This window comes from Hylobates moloch, unplaced genomic scaffold, assembly GCF_009828535.3.
Source record: "Hylobates moloch isolate HMO894 unplaced genomic scaffold, HMol_V3 SCAFFOLD_15, whole genome shotgun sequence".
Lineage (NCBI taxonomy): Eukaryota > Metazoa > Chordata > Mammalia > Primates > Hylobatidae > Hylobates > Hylobates moloch.
In genome coordinates this window covers 23,255,067-23,275,782 of record NW_026652290.1, presented here as the reverse complement: position 1 = coordinate 23,275,782, position 20,716 = coordinate 23,255,067, and the positions used below count along the sequence as shown (strand labels likewise).

General features: G+C 38.2%; 1 protein-coding gene across 17 annotated transcripts in view; it reads right to left on the bottom strand.

Moving 5' to 3' along the window:
- CTNNA2 (catenin alpha 2) overlaps positions 1–20,716 on the bottom strand; it is a 1,201,677-nt gene that overhangs the window by 62,241 nt on the left and 1,118,720 nt on the right. For all 17 annotated transcript variants that reach the window (XR_009210118.1, XM_058429034.1, XM_058429035.1 and 14 more), the window contains 2 exons: positions 12,459–12,610; positions 4,885–4,998 (listed from right to left, as the gene is read on the bottom strand). Coding sequence is in view for 16 of the 17 variants with exons in the window: in XM_058429034.1 (XP_058285017.1) it covers positions 4,885–4,998; positions 12,459–12,610 (266 nt within the window). In the remaining variant the exon portion in view is untranslated. The remainder of the gene's footprint in view (positions 1–4,884; positions 4,999–12,458; positions 12,611–20,716) is intronic.

The following is a 20,716-nucleotide window of genomic DNA, read 5'->3' as shown; positions in this document are numbered from 1 at the left end:
TCTAGAAAGATAAAGTAGCTTTAAAAAGATGCTTGATATACAAGAGTTTATTATAACCTCACATTTGCAATGTTGTGTTCATAGCAAGACAGCTATTCCACTATATTTGAGATATATTTGATTTACAGAAATTAAATATGCATTTTTTTCTTTATCCCTTTCTGATGACCTATTGCTGTTTTTGGTTTATTGTCCTCCTTATACAGAAGAGCGAATCATGCTTTACTTAGACCTCATAGGTCCTAAACCAGCATCATTTAAAGCATTCGCTAGGTGCTTCTCTGTAAAAGAATCTGTAAAACTATCAGCAGACTCCCAGACTCAATGTTCAATCCCCAGATGAAAAGCAATGCACATTTCATTGTCCCAACACAAGGTTAATTTGTGCACAGAAAGGTGAATACTTCTCTGTCAACTATAGCACTTGCGTCTCCATTATACAATTTAGCACTTGAATATTAACTGCTTTGCTTTGCTAATTAATTCCTATTAATGCCCCACTGCTAACTTCTTTATATGCTTCCCTAGAGTTTAGGCTGCCATATCCTACCCAGAGTAGAAGCTTAATAAACATCTTTTGACTGCTTAAAGATTTTTCCACTCACTGCATTAACATAATTCAAGAGAAGTTGCCAGAACTAACATACACATTCTAAGGACACAATTCTGAAGAAAAGCTGTCCCCTCCAATGCAAGTTTGCAAAGGAAGATATTATTTTGACTCTAGGGGTGCTTGACCTGCATAATACACTTAATGATGTGTGACTTGGGTGAAAGCATCCTTCCATTTGCTTCTGCTTATGTAGCTATCAATGAGCCGAAGTCTCTTCCTAAATATTCTTAAAATGCTCTTGCTTTTAAAAATTCATAATTGGCCTTTTCTGAAACTGGAATTTAAAAAAAGGTTATCTATAAACAATAGATCACAAACTGTGAAATTTGCAAGTTAATCAAATTAGAATTCAACACATGAGTTTTAATTAGGTCTTATCAATGTAACTCAGCAGTTTGAAATGTTAACACATTAAAGCCATTCTAGCTAGAAAAAAATAGAAGCCAGCTACACTGAAATCAAACTCAACATAAAATATATAACATGCAATTATTCATTCCCTCAAACTAAGGGAACATGAGAAAAATTATCTTCATGGCCAAGAGGAAAGTGGACATATCAGATTTTCTGTTTGTATAATATGATTACCCGGGACCGGTTGAAGTTTCTGCTCTTCACAGTAGCCAAGCACAGCTCTCCAAATTGTTGATCTGCCTGATGTGGGGTCCCAAATTAGTGGTATCAGAGACATTAATCCAAAAGGGTTCCTTCCCCCTACCCCAGAGTCCCTCCCAGCCTTTCCTCTGAATCACCAACCATTTTTTGGTGATTGTTATACACCCTACCTATTAAACTAAAAGTGAAAATCACTAATAAAAGCAAACAACCATTCAAATAGCACTGAATCCTTTCTCAATTTAAATCTCAAGGAGATTTTGATATAATTATCTTCCAATTTCCAGAGAAAAAAATGATTTTTAAAGTCTATGGGTCCCCAAACTGACAAGTGTTCATTTCTTAAGCCTAGAGCAAGAGGCTAACATTGAGTTTCAAGTACAAGAATGTTTATAAGTAACAATTAAAGGGACTAAAACTCAATGTGCCCGTTTCTACTCACTTGACTTTAAAGCAGTATAATAAATATAAGTAGTTAAGGAGTGGATCCTTTGATTCTTACCACTCTCTAGCTGTGAAGTGAATTGGGAAATTGAGGTAATTGTCCCATTAACTCAAGTAAAAACTCTCATGATTGCCTGAATTATCCAACTCTTTCAGGTGAAATTAGTTAGTCAGCCTTCTAATGAATGATTAGCTCAAGCCACAAGCATCACCATTACCACCAACTTAATTACTACATATTTATATGATAAATCCTGTGATACATTTATCATGGAATTCTCCCTATGACCTTATGAGGTAGCATACGGGGAGATGAAGTGTGGAGAGGTTAAGAAAGTTGCCCCAAAGTCACACAGCTTCACTAAGTCCATATTTAAAATCAGGTCTGTGTGACTCCAAATAATATATTGTATCACCAAGGTTAAGTGCCCAGCAATTGTCACTAACCTATTTTAACTATGCCAGCCTGTGGAGAAACAGTTTATATTATGTCATGTCTAGGATCAAAGGGTAAGATCACCTCCACATTTTATCAGATCACCACCATCCATATTGATTTCCATTCATTCCCTCCCCCTAACCGCACCCGGACCCCCAACCCCCACCGCCAACTCTCCTCTCCCTCAGAATGTTGTAGGCAAGCAGCAGACATGGGCATATAAAGGATATTTTTTAAATACTTTCATTCCAGAATTTGAGAGCAATGTTGGATGGGGTTACTAAAAGCTTATCTCCCACTCAAACCTTCTTATAGATTAATTTACCATTTTCAGAAAGGGAGACTTTCTCTAGATGTGAACACAAAGTAATATCATTAACATGGGAGGACTTGCTGCAGGGAAGAGCAAATGCCTCTGTCAAAGACAAAGTTCGCCTCCTTCACAATTTGGACCAACTTAGCACACTTTGCTGGTCAAAAGTCTGACCATCTATCATTTCAGCAATTCAGTGCACCCTCTTATTTCCAACTTAACAGCCATAATTCCATGTTTCTGATTTGTCATCATATAATTACAGGCTAAAATAGGCTGACTCAGTAAGTAATGCTGTCTGCTGCAAGTTAATCATACAGACCACGTGACAGACCTCAAAGACAAATGAGCAAGTCCTGAATTTATAGGAGTGCTCTGTTCTTACTATCTTGAACCCTGTTTATAATTCATGCTGAAAAAAACTCTCAGAAAAGACACTAGTGTGAAGAAATAATAGATGATAAAGGCAGGAGTCTCTGAATTGTATTTCCACCCATCATTATTGACTTGAAGTCTAATGTAAATAAGACTAGAATTATGTTCCCAATGAAGCAGAAGTATATTGGGACTATTCTTCATCGTAAAAGTGGGACTGTTCATGCCATTTTGACAAGATGGTGCTTATAAAGCAAGACGAGTTGTACAACCTGTCTTTGTCTTTAAGAAAACTAGTCAGTGGATACTAGGCTGTATGTATACTGAGTTGCAGTTAGTCAATTAAATTGACTTTGAATTGCTTCATGTTTGGATGAATTACTCAAAATTGCCCTTTGTCAGTGACATAAAAATGCTGGTTTTACTTAATTCTGAAGATGAATTGACTGTTTAATTCATCTGATGTTTTGCCAACACAGAGTCAAAAGATTTTCAAGTTACTGACCTTTCCAATTTTCAACATTTTAGGGGGGATTAAATAGATTCTGCAAGGAATTTTTGAAATAGGGGGCTCTATGCCAACTTTTCTATTGTCCCACCATTGTGTGATGGGAAAGGATTTCTCTTAGAAAGGATGATAATTATCACAGTCATCTTTATTGAGCACTTACTGTATGTCTAATATTGTGCCCATTATTTTACAAATACTAAGTAAGTAAATCTTCATAAGAATCCTATCAGGTAACGCTGTTATTCACATTTTAGAGACAGGTCTGAAACTCAGAAAAATTAAGCAACATGTAGCTTTGAGCATGGTTCTAATGCTGCCCAATATAATTCAAAACCAAATCGGTCTGAAATCAAAGCCTTTGTCTTTAATATTCTTTTACCTTCCCATCCCTCCTATTAATGTTTGTTTATATCTTTTGGGTCACTTGATCGTTGGGTGAGAATATCAGGGCATAAAGCATATAAGAGAAATTAGGTTTTAGACACAAAGTCTTACTTGACTAAACATCTCCTTCAAGTCCTCTTTATTTTAACCTCTGATTATTTTTCTTTCGTAATTCTTAAGGCAGTGTGGGCTTTCTGGCATTTCCCAATTTCTATTTTAAATTACCTTCTCTTTCTCAACCTCTTGCTTTCTATTATCTTTTATTTAAACAAAACTTAACATAGCCAATTAGAATATCTAATTCTCAGTTATACTATAATCTGATTGTTTTTACTCTTTGGAAACTGAGCCTTTAAGGGGAGGAAAATTTCATCCTCCTATGCAGTCTCTAAAGATTTCATCTTTCACCACCAGCCTTGATTACGTACACCTACTCTCTGGGTGATACAGCTAATCAGATTGATCCAAATTTAGGATGCTCTTTAGACCAAACGCATTGGTGAACAGTATCATGGAGTACTCAAATGTCAGGCAGAGCTGGTACTCTCTCTGTTGCTTCCTGATTCTTGCCTTAAACTTGAATATTTCTAATTTGTCTCTATTTTTCTATTACATGGCAGACAGATCTAGGAATACCACCATGGGAGTAGACAGGCATGAGGAAACAAAAAGTTCTCTATCTAATGGCCTTGAATGAATTTCAAAAGATACAGTCTTAGATATCATAGAACATAGGCCATTGCATGGAGCAACAGCCCAGCTATAAACAAAGTAGTGCCCTGATACCCCATTTGTCATTGCCTCTTGTGTTGATAAGCTTGGAGACTTCAGGAAGAACAATGGTGACTGTGCCAATGCAAAATTTGAGTATTACAGTGTCCCCTATCAGTTTATCATCTAATTCTAGTACCCAACCCCAACAAAATCAATTACACACATAAAAGCTTGCTGTGATATGGTTGCTATGTTTCTAGTGATAGCAAAAGAGAGGAGTTAGAGGAATCAGGAGCAGTGGTGGTTATTTTCACTGTGTAAAATGTGATTTGCTATAAACAACCTCAGATGAGAGCACAGATTTCTGACCCATGAATCTCTGGGGTACCACGTCTCTGGAGTTTAGAAATACCCTCAAACCATTTTAGTAAACATGGTCCCTGTGTGCCAAGCCAAAGTCTTAGGTGTCCACTCACCCGTGCGCTCTGCCCTGCAATGAGCTGGTCATCCTCAGTCTGAACACTTGTCCTGCTACGCACATCATAATCTTCCTGCTCAAAGTCGGAATCATCCTCTAGTTCTTCTGGGGTCTGAGGACAAAAAGATATAAATCAGCATATTTAAATTGATAACCTTCACCCCCATCTACACACTTCATTGCAAAGGCTAAATATCCCCCAGAATGCAGAGCTTATAGCATCCTACATAGCACTCACACAGCTATGTGGGTATTAGCTGGAATGCAGTCAGAAAAATCAAGCTGCCCTAATTTGCTTTAAAATATATATTTTATTATTTCCTCATACAGGTATAGTAAGTCTAACTTGAAGTGATATGCTAATTTTAAGAAAAATTATATTTGTGTATTATTTCCACCCATCCAAATCTATTGAAAGAAAAGATCCATCAACAACAAAATTTACACCTATACCTCTATAATGCCACTTTTGCACTGTAAACAAAAAAGTTGATTATCTCCAGGCCAAAGGCTAGACCTGATGGAATCTGATTTGGTCCCAAAGCCATAAGGTATAAAGGTTATAAGCACAGGCTCTAGAGTCCAGACTGCCTGAATATGAGCCCCTATGTACTCATAAATAAACTATCTCACCTCTCTTATTTTGACTTCTTCCTTTGTAAGTTGAAGTTGATAATAGTAGCTATCTTTATGATTGCTGTGAAGATTAGGCAATGTACTCTCTGTATAGTATCAGACACAGAGTAGGTATTTTTTAAATGTTTGCCATCATTATTACTTAGGGTTTGTTGTTTGTTTTGAGACAAGGTCTCACTGTGTAGCCCAGGCTGGAGTGCAGCAGTGGGATCTTGGCTCACTATAACTTCCACCTCCCAGGTTCAAGTGATTCTTGTGCCTCAGCCACCCAAATAGCTGGGATTACAGGTGTACACCATCATGCTTGGCTAATTTTTGTATTTTTTTAGTAGAGACAAGGTTTCACCACATTGGCCAGGCTGGTCTCGAACTCCTGGCCTCAAGTGGTCTGCCCGCATTGGCCTCCCAAAGTGCTAGGATTACAAGCATGAGTCACTGTGCCTGGCCCATCATTATTATTAGGATTTTTAAATCAATTCATTCAACAAAGTTTATGAAATGAAGCTACTGATTACCACATACCCATAAAGGATTAAATAACTTTTACATATGTATTATCAATTTAGCTCAGATGAGCACAGTGACATTAGGGATCATTCTCTATTTAGAGGTAAATAATACAAGGTGCAAAGAAGTTAAGCCATGTGCCTCATATCCCTAAATTAGTTAATACAGAACCAGAAGTTAGATCTAAACACCTAGGTGTGTCTGACTCCAAATATACTTCTCATTATTAGTTTTTGTTGTAGTTTATTCACGTTACAAATTTAGCAAGAACTGAAGTTATAAAATTGCTTAAAAAGAGTAGAGTTAGACCAAGACCCTTTCCAATCTATAAAGTCAGTGATAAGGAAAATATAAGAAAGAATCCATAAGCCCAGGAATAAAACATCTTTCCATCTTCAATGGCAATAATAATAGATAACTGTGCATTAAGTGCTTACCATGTATGTGTCTGTCAATGTTTTTTCTAAGTGCTTTACAGGCACTAACTCACGCAGGTTTCCTAACACTCCTATGATGTAGACATTATGTTCTCCATTTTTCAGGTAGGAAAACTGAGGCATGAGACATTATATCTTGCTCTAAAGCTTTGCTAACTCTATGAGGTTAAATTTGAAAGGTGGTAAGGATGGTACACAAAAGTAAGTGAGTGAATCAGTGTGAGATTAGCCTGACAGGTGATGGTCTTCCACAGACTGCCTCTTGGCATATAGTAGGACCACATTCCAGGGCTTTGTCTTGCAAAAGAAAAGAGCAGACCACAAGGAATACCGATGATGCAGTTGCCCACTCCCCATCCAAAAGGGCACATTTTTATTCTGCTGATTTCTTTGGCTACCACAGTGTAATTAATCAGGTGTGGTTATTGATGAAGGCTTGAGATTGGTCAGACAGGCATAAAATGGGGTCCTTCATGCCAATATCACGTTATGCCTAGTAATTTTCCAAGCTTTGGCATATCACTCTTGTTTTTCCTTCTCTCTCACCATCAACCTTATTAACATTCACTCAGTCATCTACAGATGTTTACTTTCATAGGAATATTAAAATGAGAAAAGAAAGAGGTTTTGTTCTCATATTTTATTAACTAAAGCAGGGGTACAGTAGGCAGAGCCCAGTTCAAATAACTGGTTGTATTTTTATTGTGGACAGAGAAAATATTCTCTGATCATTCCTCCCTCTTTTGCAATATACTGTGGGACAATTATAGCAAGCTGGTAAATTCAGCTGACAGATGAGATGACAAGATTACAAGTGCTTTTTGTCATTAGTTCTTGAAAGAGAAAAAGTAAAATCGAAAATCTCATTCAACAAAAATAAGCAGAATATGACAGTTCTTATAGTACTGTGTCCAAACATTTCAGTGATCTGTGCATTTAATAGATGAGTCAATGACAAACCCAACCTGGCAGCATAAGGCTAATAATGATGAATTTTTATTCAAGTGACAATGGCCCAAGAACAAAAAGAAAAAACATTAAAATCTAAAGAGATATTAACCTGGACGAGGACTCAGGGGACCTGCATGTTTTGACCTAACTCTGCCATTCACAAGCTATATGTCTTTGGCAAGTCACTTAGTTTCACTACTTCTGTGTCTCCCTGCTCATAAAACGGAGATTATAATTGCTATTTGCACTTTCTGCCCCACAGGACTCCTAAGCTCAGATGTATAGGAAAATGCTTTAGGAACCATAAAAATTAACTAAATTCATAAATGATGGTGATAATTACTGTGCTTAATAATAAAATATAACACCTAATAACAATAACAGCAATAATAATGGCAATCATTGTTTACCACCCACTATGGGACAGGCATTCAGCTAAAGAATTTGATCCTTACAAAAACCTAGTGAAATAAATGTAATAGCCATTTTATAGGTGTGTGAACAGGTTCAGAACTGTTGAGTGTATTTTCCAAAGCATCACACCTAGCAAGCGACGGAGGTGGGGAACAAGTTGAAGGTTTCAGAGCCCATGATTTTAACCATCACAAATACCACCAGGCAAATAGATGAGCTTAAGCTATTTACATGTACCTTAAACATACAACAAACCCATCCAACCCATCCATATAAAAAGTTCTGTGCATGTGCAGTTTGCAAATTGCATGTGAGTGTGTCTCCTACTCATGGCATTATTTTTTGAATTACACATTTTCAAAACTATGAGTGCTATTTTTTAGTTGGTCAAAGACCTCCATGAATTAAAGGAAACATGGAAAATTACAGAGGGTCTGCAAATGGGCCCAGGAAGATTACGCTTGTATTATTAGATAGTGTTACAGGGTAAAGGAATAAATAAAATAAACAGTTCACTGTACTGGAGGATAGAGACTAAGGGTGAAAGTTCTATGTGCTCTTTGGGAAGGCTTTTTTCAATAAACAGAAACTATTTAAAGTCTACTCCTAGTTTCCTGGTTCCACTATTTTATGTTTTGTTGTGGAAGTGGGTCATACCTGTAAAATGGCACAAAGTATTCAGACTACAAAATCTCTCCTAAGAGTCTATGAGATCAACTTGTGCCCATTACAGGGGCCCAGGGAGATCATGTGGCCTGACCAGGGTCATACCACGTGTCAGTCGCAAAGCAGGACCCATTCACCTGCTGCTGGTGCTCTATTTCCTCTGCAACAGCCTCTATGGAGAAACAAAGTGAGAAAGTATTGAAGGATTCAGTCATTTCACCTGGACATGTGATTTGTTGAGTAAATTTTACAAATGAGTCCCAGTGAAATGACTCTGAATCCTTCAATATTTTCTCATTTTCATAAAATGTAATAAGAACCATTGAAAGAAAGGGCCCAAATGTGTATGAGAATTTCACTGGGAGAAGGCTGTGAATATAGGTTGGCAGGAGAGCTTGAGAGAGGCATGAGGTAGGATTTCCCAACAGAGCTCAACACCACTGGAATGGGCTGCAGACTAGAAAATCAGAGATCCAAAGGTAAAAACACCAACAACAACCAAAAACAAAAAATAAAAAACAAAACAACAACAACAACAACAACAACAACAAAATGAAAAAACTCCCTAGTCAGGAGTGATTGGCGACCAGCAACTCTGGCCTGGCCTGGATTATTCTGGAGGTTCCTAACTGATCCTGCTTCTGCTCTTGCCCCAGACATTCTGTTCTCACCAGCATAGCCATGGTGGTCCTTTTAAGGTCTAAGTCAGATCACACTATTCCCCTACTCAGAACCCTCCAGTGGCTCCCAACTCATTCAATAAGGTCCTTAGGTCTCTAGGTCAAGTTCCTGGCTCCAACCCTTGCACTTGCCATTCCCTCTGCCTGAAACATGCTCCACCTGAGTACCGTTAGGGCTTATTTCTTCTTCCTTCTCCCAGTATCTTCTCAAATGCCACCCAGGTACCTCCTTTCATAAGATCCATGCCCACCAGAAGCTCTATCCCCTTTAGGCTACTTTGGTTTTCTCTGTGGCACAATGTTTGACATTACATTTTTTCTTGTTTATTCTCTGTCTCCTACCAGAGGAACAGAAATCCTGTGAGGGTAGAGACTTTTGTCTGCTTTGTTCATCTCTGTATTTAGGGCAACTCCAAAAGTTTGGACATCTAATAAGCTTTCAGCAAATAAATGAATAATCAAGACAGAATTACCAATTTTTAATCATACTCAACTATTTCTAACTAATTAATAAAACTAGACACCTTAAGAGGCCATGTTGATTAACATATTTCATACAGAATTCAAGAGATGTTTATGTGCTACCCTTGAAATTTTAAAATATCTGGCAATGCCCCAGGGCACCTTGATACACAGTTCGGGAGACGTGAAGTTAAACCGTTACCTCCGCCTCCCAAGTTCAAGCAATTCTCCTCCCACAGCCTCCCAAGTAGCTAGGATTACAGATGCATGCCACCATGCCTGGCTGATTTTTGTATTTTTTTTTTTTTTTTTAGTAGAGACAGGGTTTCACCATGTTGGCCAGGCTGGTCTCGAACTCCCGACCTCAGGTGATCCACCTACCTCGGCTCCCCCAAAAACAATATATATTAAAGAAGGTGTCTTTGAACACAAACTCACATAAAACAAGGTTAAGTATTGATCAGTTGATAAAAGTGTGGCCAGAAGTTCACAGTAACCTAACCCTGTATTTCTCCCAGGAGCAATGATTCAAGATTCACAAATTTGGTCTTCACAGTGAATTTGCAGAACACTAACTACTGTAAGAAATGAGAAATGACTATATGTTGTTCTGCCAGATTTGCATATATATTTTTAAGCCACTTTGTGGGGATAATCAGAAAATTCCTATGTACCTAACAGATCCCAATGGACAAGCCTCAGGAAGAAGCAAAAAAAAAAAAATGGTTTCATGGAAGAGGGGTAGAGTAGATTGCTCCAACAGAAAAGGAAGGTCCTGACAGCTGAGGCTGGAATACAGTAAGAACAAGCTTTGTCTACTTCAGAGGATGGCCTGGAGCTGGCCTGAAGCACTCGGATACCAACATCACCATTAAATATGTATTGACTGCCAAGAAACAAGATGATAAAGAATTTGACCCTTCAGGGTCCCTTCTGTATTGTTTTGGGGAAAAGAAAAATCTTTCTTTGCAGCCTTTGGGAGGGAAGGAGGTATGGTCAAATTTTCTGGGAAAGAAACAATTCGACTTGTCTTATTGTTTATCTTCCTTAGCACAAGGGATTTTTTAAAGTAGACTCAATCATTACATTCAGAAAGAAAACCAAGAAATTAAGTGCAAAATGAAGCCATTTGGGTGCTGAATGGAGACGGATTTTAAAAATAACAATTTGTACATACTGTACATTTCTCTCCTCCTAAATTTTAAGTGGTGTGAAATCCATCTAATCAAAATCACTTGAAATGTCGAGATAGAGAAATGACACTTTACGTGACAAAGATACGACATTTTATCTAAAATCGTGTGTGTGTATGTGTATGTGTGTGTGTGTTACAGCTCATGAATGAGTAAGTGAGTGATGGCTATAAACTTTCTCAGCCTCCCAGATGAATGGTTGTCACAAACATGTGAAGCCTAAGAAAGCAGAAAAATGGCAAAAGAGGGACTATATCTTGAGGATTACAGCGGGATTTAGTACCAAATGCTTTGAAAATATAACTCTCATGGTCTATTACTTTATTTCACAAGTTAGTACAAAAATGATCTAATTTGTTATGGGCCTAAAAGGCTGACTATCATTCCTTGCCCTCTCTTCCAATTCTTATATCTCTTTTCTCTGTCCCCCTCCCATATTTCTAGGCATCTCTCTCCCTCTTACACATACATACACGCACACACACACACACACACACACACACACACACACAAAGAGAGAGAGAGCGATTTAGGCTCTGTGCCAAACAAAACATCATAATGTGCCACAAAATAATATTTTGGATACATTTGGTTAAATAAATTTTTAAAATTATAATTAATTTCATCTTTTTCTTTTTGCTTTTGTAGTGTGTTTACTAGAATATTTTAAGTTACAAGTGTGGATACCATTCTACTGGACAGCATGCTTTTGGGATTAGAACTGCAGAAGCCCCACCTCTGCTTCAAATATAATAGCAATAAATGTGCTTTTGCATATGCAGTATATTTGAAGAAATAAAAATTATTATGTGGCTAATAAATATGTTTGGACATTACTATGCTAAACTGTTGGTAAGATAAGGAGAAAAAAGCCGTCTTATAATGGATTATACAGCAGTTAAATAAAATGAGGTTAGGTAGATGTCTTAACAGACATATGTGAATGTGCCTTGTGGGTGAACAAAGAAAGTTGCAAATGATACTGTATGAGTTTTTAAATCAACTACAATATATATTTTCTAGGCCTGTGGATATATATATTAATTATTTAGACAACATTTTGGAAGGCACACCTACCTGACAACAGAAGTCTGAAGATGGGAAGATAGTGGAGTGGGTAATAAGAGGTTTGATGTTAGGCTATCCAGCCTTATTTATAATGTCTGAATTATTTTTATACAAAGAGAATGTACTTATGTATCACTTCATAGTTGCATAATTATAATAACTGTTATTATTATGTGTTATTATAAACACTACTATGCTGTGTAATCTTCATTTCTTTCCAGCCCATGGTCTTCGGATCCTGATGGGAAGAGTGTTAGCAAGAGCTACAAATGGAAAATAGCAAGGGTATCCCTAAATGTTGTATGAAATTGAGGAAATAATGCATGCAAGAAGTAGGCAGGGTGTTGTCCTTCAGAATACTCAGTGCTCACTTGAGCTTGTTGATATTACTCATCCCTTCATAAGTATAAATCTCACTTTGTCTGACTAAATAAGGAGCCAAACAGCTTACCAAGTTAAACTCAGTAATTACAAAATAAATAATAAATAAGACAGACAGTTAGCTCTTTAGTTTCCTACTAGATCTGACCAGCTCTGAGCTACAGAGGCCTCACATACCCTGATCATCAGCACAGCCTTTCTGATGTCCCGAACGCCGTCATACACCAGGCGAGAGGCATCGATGAACTCATTCTCCTCAAATGGTTGAGGAACGTTGGCACTCAGGGCTTCAATGGCAACCTCTACTTGTTCTGCAAAGCGTGGCATCACTGGGTTAAAAATAAAAAGAGGATTAGACAATTTTTCTCTCACTACCTCTCATTCCAGCTTTTGGGCAAAGTGGCAGGTCCTCGGGCATTCTAACAGTTAAGTGGAGCAAGACACTCATCTGTCCAGTTTGAAGTGAGCCCAATTTAGTAGTCTTTATGACAGTTACCTCGGCAGCAGGGAAAGGAAACTTTCCCAATTGTTATTCTGTGCATGGTGATGGTTTGCGAAAGAGAAAGTTTTTGAAACCTGCCCCCAGTAGTGTGGTGTAGTGTGTGAATATAGTTTTCATGTTACCCTAACCCCAAACTGAGTTGCATTTCTGCTGGTTACGGCTGGTTACTGGTTACTGTAAATCCTTGGCCATGTATTAACCTGTTTCTTTGTCTATAAAATATAATAAAATCCTCCTTCATGATTCAGTGGGATAATGCAAAAAAGTTTTGGGTGGAATCTGGCCCTTTGGAAGTATCAATAAATATTTAACTAATATCAGATGTTACAGTCTTAGCTGGTATGCAGCAGACCTTAACCCAAATGGCTTCACAATCAAGTGTGGATGAAATGATAGAACCCTTCCCGCTTTTGTCAGAAATGCAGGACTTGAGACATGGGAGGGAGAAGGGAGGGTGGAGCAAGGGAAGATGGGGAAAGACTGTGTAATAGAAAAGAGGGAGACACGGGACATTTCAGCAGAAAGGCCTATGGAAAGAGAAGACCAATGGGCTCAAAGATAAAGTGTTCCATCTTACCAGGACCACCTGGATGAGAAAGAGGATACGTATATAAATTTCTAAAATGCTGACACTTCATTCTTTTCACAGGGATCCTGCATGCACCCTAGAGATTTGTGGAAAGTAAACTCAGCGGAGTGTCTGGAATACCTCCACTAACTTCTTAAAAGATGCTGCTGATTCACTGATTCTCAAAAATTATAATTCAATTTCCTCAGCTATTATCCTGTAACAATTCATATAGTAAATGAAAGCCAAAAGCATATTTGTTTTATTTACAAGGATGATAAAATAGAAACATTATTCATCTATTTCCATTTCTGAACTTTCATGCCTGGTTCCTCTTTATACTCACTTTCATCCTCTGTGGATACTTTAATATCCATTTTAATCCCTGTGTGAGAAATTCTGCTAAATTACTTTACTCTCTAGGGTCAGAGTATTCAAGATAAAACATTCCTGGAAAAACGTGTTTCTACCAGGAAGAGACAGACTTAAAAAAGGAGGGGAGACAGCAGGGTTAGAGGAAAACTGTGTGCTCACACTTTAGTAGAAATCATCGAAACCACAGCATGCATGGGGAAATCTCCTTCTATGGATGAATTACTGTAATTGGTTCTCTATATTACTTGAATTTTTCATTTGGGCTTTTAAGCTATATTTAGATAAAAGAATTTGGGAAATATTAAGCTGTACTGCCACAAATATGAATCAAATGAAACTACATATCTAAAAACCACTGCATTAAACTCAGACTATTTCAGTTATTCATTTGTGTTGGTAATAAACTTTTTTAAATGACTCAACAGTGAGCATGAAATTATTTTTGTATATATTAGAATTTGAGAATAAGTATCTTCTTAAATATAATTACAAGTTCCCTCTTTCTTAAACTGAGTTATATTAATGCCACTCCATGATGTCTATGTTGCCATAAGTATGACCATCAGTGATGTTATAGTTCTATGTAATACTACAAAGTAGCTTTCAGAGGCATAAAACTGTTTATCCCTATGGGTATAACTGATAAAGAATTAGTGCTCCTACATATATATAAAATAAATAGACTAATCCCACAAATCAATAAGGAAAAATATTAAAAATTCACAAAGAATTAGTACACTCAATTCACAAAAAAGCAATCCATATTGCTGATAAATACACAGTAAGACTTCACCCATAATCAGAGGAATAATGCAAACAATGAGATGTAATTTCATACTTATCAGCGTAGGTAAACAAATTAAAGCATAATAATATTAATCACATTGAGCAAGCAGACACAATGGTACCCTACCCTTCTACTACAGATGGGAGCACAATGGTTACACATCATTTCAGCAAGTGCTTTGACAAAATCTAGTAAAATCCACTCCCTGCGATTTGGGGCATTCTCTAGGGGCTTGGCCAAATATTAACTTCTAAAGAGATGCTGGTTAGGAGGGGTAAGTAACTGTACATTGGAGTCACAAAAATGTTTTTGTGTCTCTGTGGTTACAGTTGTTTCCTGCTAGGTTACATATTCAAAGAGTTAAGAAGAAAATTATACAAAACCTGAGAATGAAAATAACTGCTTTAAGGGAGCTCTGTCAACAGGCTCTACCCAGCCCTATTCTGAATCCTACAGCTCAGGAACCACTTTGATATGCTCGTTGCAGATCCACAGTCAGTACATCTGGGTGGGATAAAACAGACTTAGGGATGTGAGTCAGGGGACAGTCAATATATTAAAGTGAATAAGCCCTGAGGTCAAAGTTTGAGTGGGAAAAACAATATCATTTGAGTAGGAAAAGAAACATCGTTTGTGAAAAATTTTTAAATACACGAAAACTCTGCATAATTTATATACATTTGTATATGTTCTTACATGTTCTAAAAGGATACATACCACTTTAAATACAGTAGTTACCTTTGAGATGGAAGGAGAGACATTTGTTATATTAAGTCTCTGTTCTTTTTGTATCTTTGAATCTTTTCATAATTCACATATTTAAAAAGAAATCAAATTATTCTCAAGGTTGGACTTCTTGTAGAACTGGGCTCTGAAAACATAAAGTTCTATCACAAGGCCCAGAACATGATAAAAACGAATCTGAACAGTATCATTAAGTGGGGAAGTCCCTCAGAAATTGTGACTGTGATCAAACACTTAATATTCTGCCTTGGTAACTGCCAACTAAGAAGTTGAGTGGGAAAACACCCACCACTCAGACCCCAACCTGCATAAACACACCTCTATTTGCATGAAGACCTTTCTCGAATATAAAGGGGTGAGAAAGGTTATAGTGTTGCTTTGTTTGTGCAAGGTCACCCTGTGGAAGAGATGGGGAGGAGGACAATGTAGAAGGTGACATGCTATTAGGTTGGTGCAAAAATAATTGCGATTTTTGCCATCTTGCTAAAACCACCTCCTGGCCCGATACTGCACCCAAGGGAGAGAGAAGAAAGCTAAAACCTAAATGGACTATTTTCATAGGGGATGCTCTGCAACTCAGAATACATCTAGTAATGCTGTGACACCAAGTTTGGAGAAGAGGATTCTATTTGCACCAGCATGGCATACATTATCTCTCTAGTGAGATTTGGATGGTAGGACTTTGGTATAAACAACAGTGTTATTGAACTGGGGTTGTCAGAAGTGGCAGAAACAATGAATTTTTATGAAGAGATTGCAACAGAAATACCATCGACCTTTCAAGGAAAAAAAAAACCGATAGGGTAGAGGGTGCAAGTTCTTTATTTTTAAAATAGGGGCTCAGAGTGCAATTGAGCCTTAATATTTAAACCATCTTATTATATTCTTTGGCCAGTAAAACATAAAACTCGAGCTCATTCAATTGATTATATTTACTGTAACTGACATCTATTTTTTTCTTACCATAAGTCAGTGTTTTTCTGGGTCTGACTCTTAAGAAACTCTTTCTCTGAGACCAATCCTAAGCACATTCAATATTTATTCAGGGATTGGTTAACTGCTACTGTTCTTTAATTACCAATACCCCTGCTCTCCACATTGCTGCTCTTTACTCATTCAGTCTTCTCCTATTCTGCCTTTTTTTTTCTTCATTTCTTTTTTTTTTTTATTTTTATTATTATACTTTAGGTTTTAGGGTACATGTGCACAATGTGCAGGTTTGTTACATATGTATCCATGTGCCATGTTGATTTCCTGCACCCATTAACTCGTCATTTAGCATTAGGTATATCTCCTAATGCTGTCCCTCCCCCTTCCCCCAACCCCACAACAGTCCCCGGAGTGTGATGTTCCCCTTCCTGTGTCCATGAGTTCTCATTGTTCAATTCCCACCTATGAGTGAGAACATGCGGTGTTTGGTTTTTTGTCCTTGTGATAGTTTCCTGAGAATGATGTTTTCCAATGTCATCCATGTCCCTACAAAGGACATGAACTCATCATTTTTTATGGCTGCATAGTATTCCATGGTGTATATGTGCCACATTTTCTTAATCCAGTCTATCGTTGTTGGACATTTGGGTTGGTTCCAACTCTTTGCTATTGTGAATAGTGCTGCAATAAACATACGTGTGCATGTGTCTTTATAGCAGCATGATTTATAGTCCTTTGGGTATATACCCAGTAATGGGATGGCTGGGTCAAATGGTATTTCTAGTTCTAGATCCCTGAGGAATCGCCACACTGACTTCCACAATGGTTGAACTAGTTTACAGTCCCACCAACAGTGTAAAAGTGTTCCTATTTCTCCACATCCTCTCCAGCACCTGTTGTTTCCTGATTTTTTTAATGATGGCCATTCTAACTGGTGTCAGATGGTATCTCACTGTGGTTTTGATTTGCATTTTTCTGATGGCCAGTGATGATGAGCATTTCTTCATGTGTTTTCTGGCTGCATAAATGTCTTCTTTTGAGAAGTGTCTGTTCATGTCCTTTGCCCACTTTTTGATGCGGTTGTTTGTTTTTTTCTTGTAAATGTGTTTGAGTTCATTGTAGATTCTGGATATTAGCCCTTTGTCAGATGAGTAGGTTGCAAAAATTTTCTCCCATTCTGTAGGTTGCCTGTTCACTCTGATGGTAGTTTCTTTTGCTGTGCAGAAGCTCTTTAGTTTAATGAGATCCCATTTGTCAATTTTGGCTTTTGTTGCCATTGCTTTTGGTGTTTTAGACATGAAGTCCTTGCCCATGCCTATGTCCTGAATGGTATTGCCTAGGTTTTCTTGTAGGATTTTAATGGTTTTAGGTCTAACATTTAAGTCCTTAATCCATCTTGAATTAATTTTTGTATAAGGTGTAAGGAAGGGATCCAGTTGCAGCTTTCTACATATGGCTAGCCAGTTTTCCCAGCACCATTTATTAAACAGGGAATCCTTTCCCCATTTCTTGTTTTTGTCAGGTTTGTCAAAGATCAGATAGTTGTAGATATGCAGCATCATTTCTGAGGGCTCTGTTCTGTTCCATTGATCTATGTCTCTGTTGTGGTACCAGTACCATGCTGTTTTGGTTACTGTAGCCTTGTAGTATAGTTTGAAGTCAGGTAGCGTGATGACTCCAGCTTTGTTCTTTTGGCTTAGGATTGACTTGGTGATGTGGGCTCTTTTTTGGTTCCATATGAACTTTAAAGTAGTTTTTTCCAATTCTGTGAAGAAAGTCATTGGTAGCTTGATGGGGATGGCATTGAATCTATAAATTACCTTGGACAGTATGGCTATTTTGGAAAACACTCTGCAAGATATTATCCAGGAGAACTTCCCCAATCTAGCAAGGCAGGCCAACATTCAGATTCAGGAAATACAGAGAACGCCACAAAGATACCCCTCGAGAAGAGCAACTCCAAGACACATAATTGTCAGATTCACCAAAGTTGAAATGAAGGAAAAAATGTTAAGGGCAGCCAGAGAGAAAGGTCGGGTTACCCACAAAGGGAAGCCCATCAGACTAACAGCTGATCTCTCGGCAGAAACTCTACAAGCCAGAAGAGAGTGGGGGCAGATATTCAACATTCTTAAAGAAAAGAATTTTCAACCTATTCTGCCTTTAAGAGTGATGAGGCTGGGCACGGTGGCTCACACGTGTAATTCCAGCACTTTGGGAAGCCGAGGTGGGTGGATCACCTGAGGTCAGGAGTTCAAGAAGAGCCTGGGCAACATGGTGAAACCCCACTTCTACTAAAAATACAAAATGTAGCCAAACGTGGTGGCAGGTGCCTGTAATCCCAGCTACTCTAGAGGCTGAGGCATGAGAATTGCTGGAACCCAGGAGGCAGAGGTTGCAGCGAACCAAGATCGCACCACTGAACTTCAGCCTGGGCAACAGAGCGAGACTCCAACTCAAAACAGAAAGAATGATGAGACATAAAAACAAAAGTTTATAGAACAATGACCCATCTTGACAGAACCTAAGATGTTAGTTTGACTATTAATTTTTCTAATACTTTGGTAATGTCTAAAAAAACTAGGCCGGGCACCGTGGCTCATGCCCGTAATCCCAGCACTTTGGGAGGCCGAGGAGGGTGGATCACAATGTCAGGAGATCGAGACCATCCTGGATAACACAGTGAAACCCCGTCTCTACTAAAAATACAAAAAATTAGCCGGGTGTGGTGGCGGGTGCCTGTAGTCCCAGCTACTTGGGAGGCTGAGGCAGGAGAATGGCATGAACCTGGGAGGCAGAGCTTGCAGTGAGCCAAGATGGCGCCACTGCACTCCAGCCTGGGCAACAGAGCGAGACTCCATCTCAAAAAACAAAACAAAACAAAACAAACTAAATACCCCAAAAGTAATACTGAGACAGAAAAAGTTTCAAACTTCCTCAAATATGATGCTGCTTCTGCCTCTCATTAATTAGGACAAAATGCAGCATTGCATTTGTGATGCACACATTGTATATTAACAGTTTTTGATATAGGAATATAAATAGAAGTTTCTTTCTGCTTTCTGAATTACATCCAAAAACTGTAGGCACCACTTTACAGTTATTTATCAGAAATGCTGATTTGTTCTTAATAGCTTACGTCTGAAAGGGTGATAAAAGTCAGAGATAAACTTTTAAATTCTAGCTATATTTCTGTATGCAGTGCACACACTAGGCCACAAAACGATGACATTCTAGGAGTAATGAAATCAGAGTTAAGTAGGCATATAAAAATCAAGGTCGCATCATTCTAGTGTTGATCAAGATCCTAAACCAGAGGTGAGAAAGTTCTGGAATAAATTCTCCTGAGAGACATCAGTGGTGAAGTTTCAGAACACAGGGTGAGTCAGTTAAATGAATGAGAAGTTGTGTTAAATATTCAAATAGGACTGCTGACAACCCAAAGGGCAAAATCCAAGGTCAACCAAAGGTAGGGGAGATGAATAGCCAGGTAACCTCGCTACCCTCGGGTATATAAAACGTCCTTGCCCCTGCTTTAAGTATTCCAATGATTCCCTGTACTACAGAGAGAACTATAAAACCTCTTTATCAAGAAACAAACACAAAAAGCATCTATTATCTGCCTATATGGTTCTTGTGTCTTTCTGTCTCACCCCTTATTACCACATACTCTCAAATGTTCCAATTAGACAGAATTACTTGAATATCTCCAAATATGAAATGGACCCATAGCAACATATCCATGAATGATTTATTCTCTCATACTGAAATGTACATACTTGTCGTTGGCCCAGGTGAACTCCTCCTCAATCTTCAATCTCCAGTGTAGAACTGATTGCCATCGTGAAGCTTTCTTTAATCCTCAGAACCCAAAGTAGACAGTTCTCGACAATTCTCTGTAATTTTATAGCATCCTAATCACACACACACACACACACACACACACCCACCCACCCACCATTACAGCACTCAGTATACTGTATTAGGCTAGTTCATTGGTATTTCTGTATGTCAACTGTTTCATATATGAGTCGCCTTCAGGCCGAGACCATCTCTGCTTCATTCTTCACATTTAAACCCTTGTCCTGCTTCTAGCACAGACAATCTATCCAGTTGGGTAGAGAAGGATAAGAAGTAAAAGAATAGGACAGGAATAAATGGGGAAAATTAAGATGAAGAACTCCTTTGTCATCCAGTATTTCAGGGACAAAATGAGTAGCGTCACATTTCACACACCAACTCTCTCTTTTTCTGCCCATTATTTAGCATTGGTTCAGTAATTTTATTAAAGAGTATCACGAGTCATTTAACAAGTGATTAGTGGGCATTCTGGGTTTGGTCTGTAGGGACCTTTCAGAAACCTGAGCTCCGGATTCTTTCAGGACTCTGCTTCTTCAGAAGGAGCATCACCATTGAGCAAGAAAGATTCATAATTCTATTCTCAACTAGTTCACCAAGGCCAATCAAGCACATCTGCATGCACAGGGGTCACCCAACTGTGGTGATGCAATCAGCCAACACACTCTGAG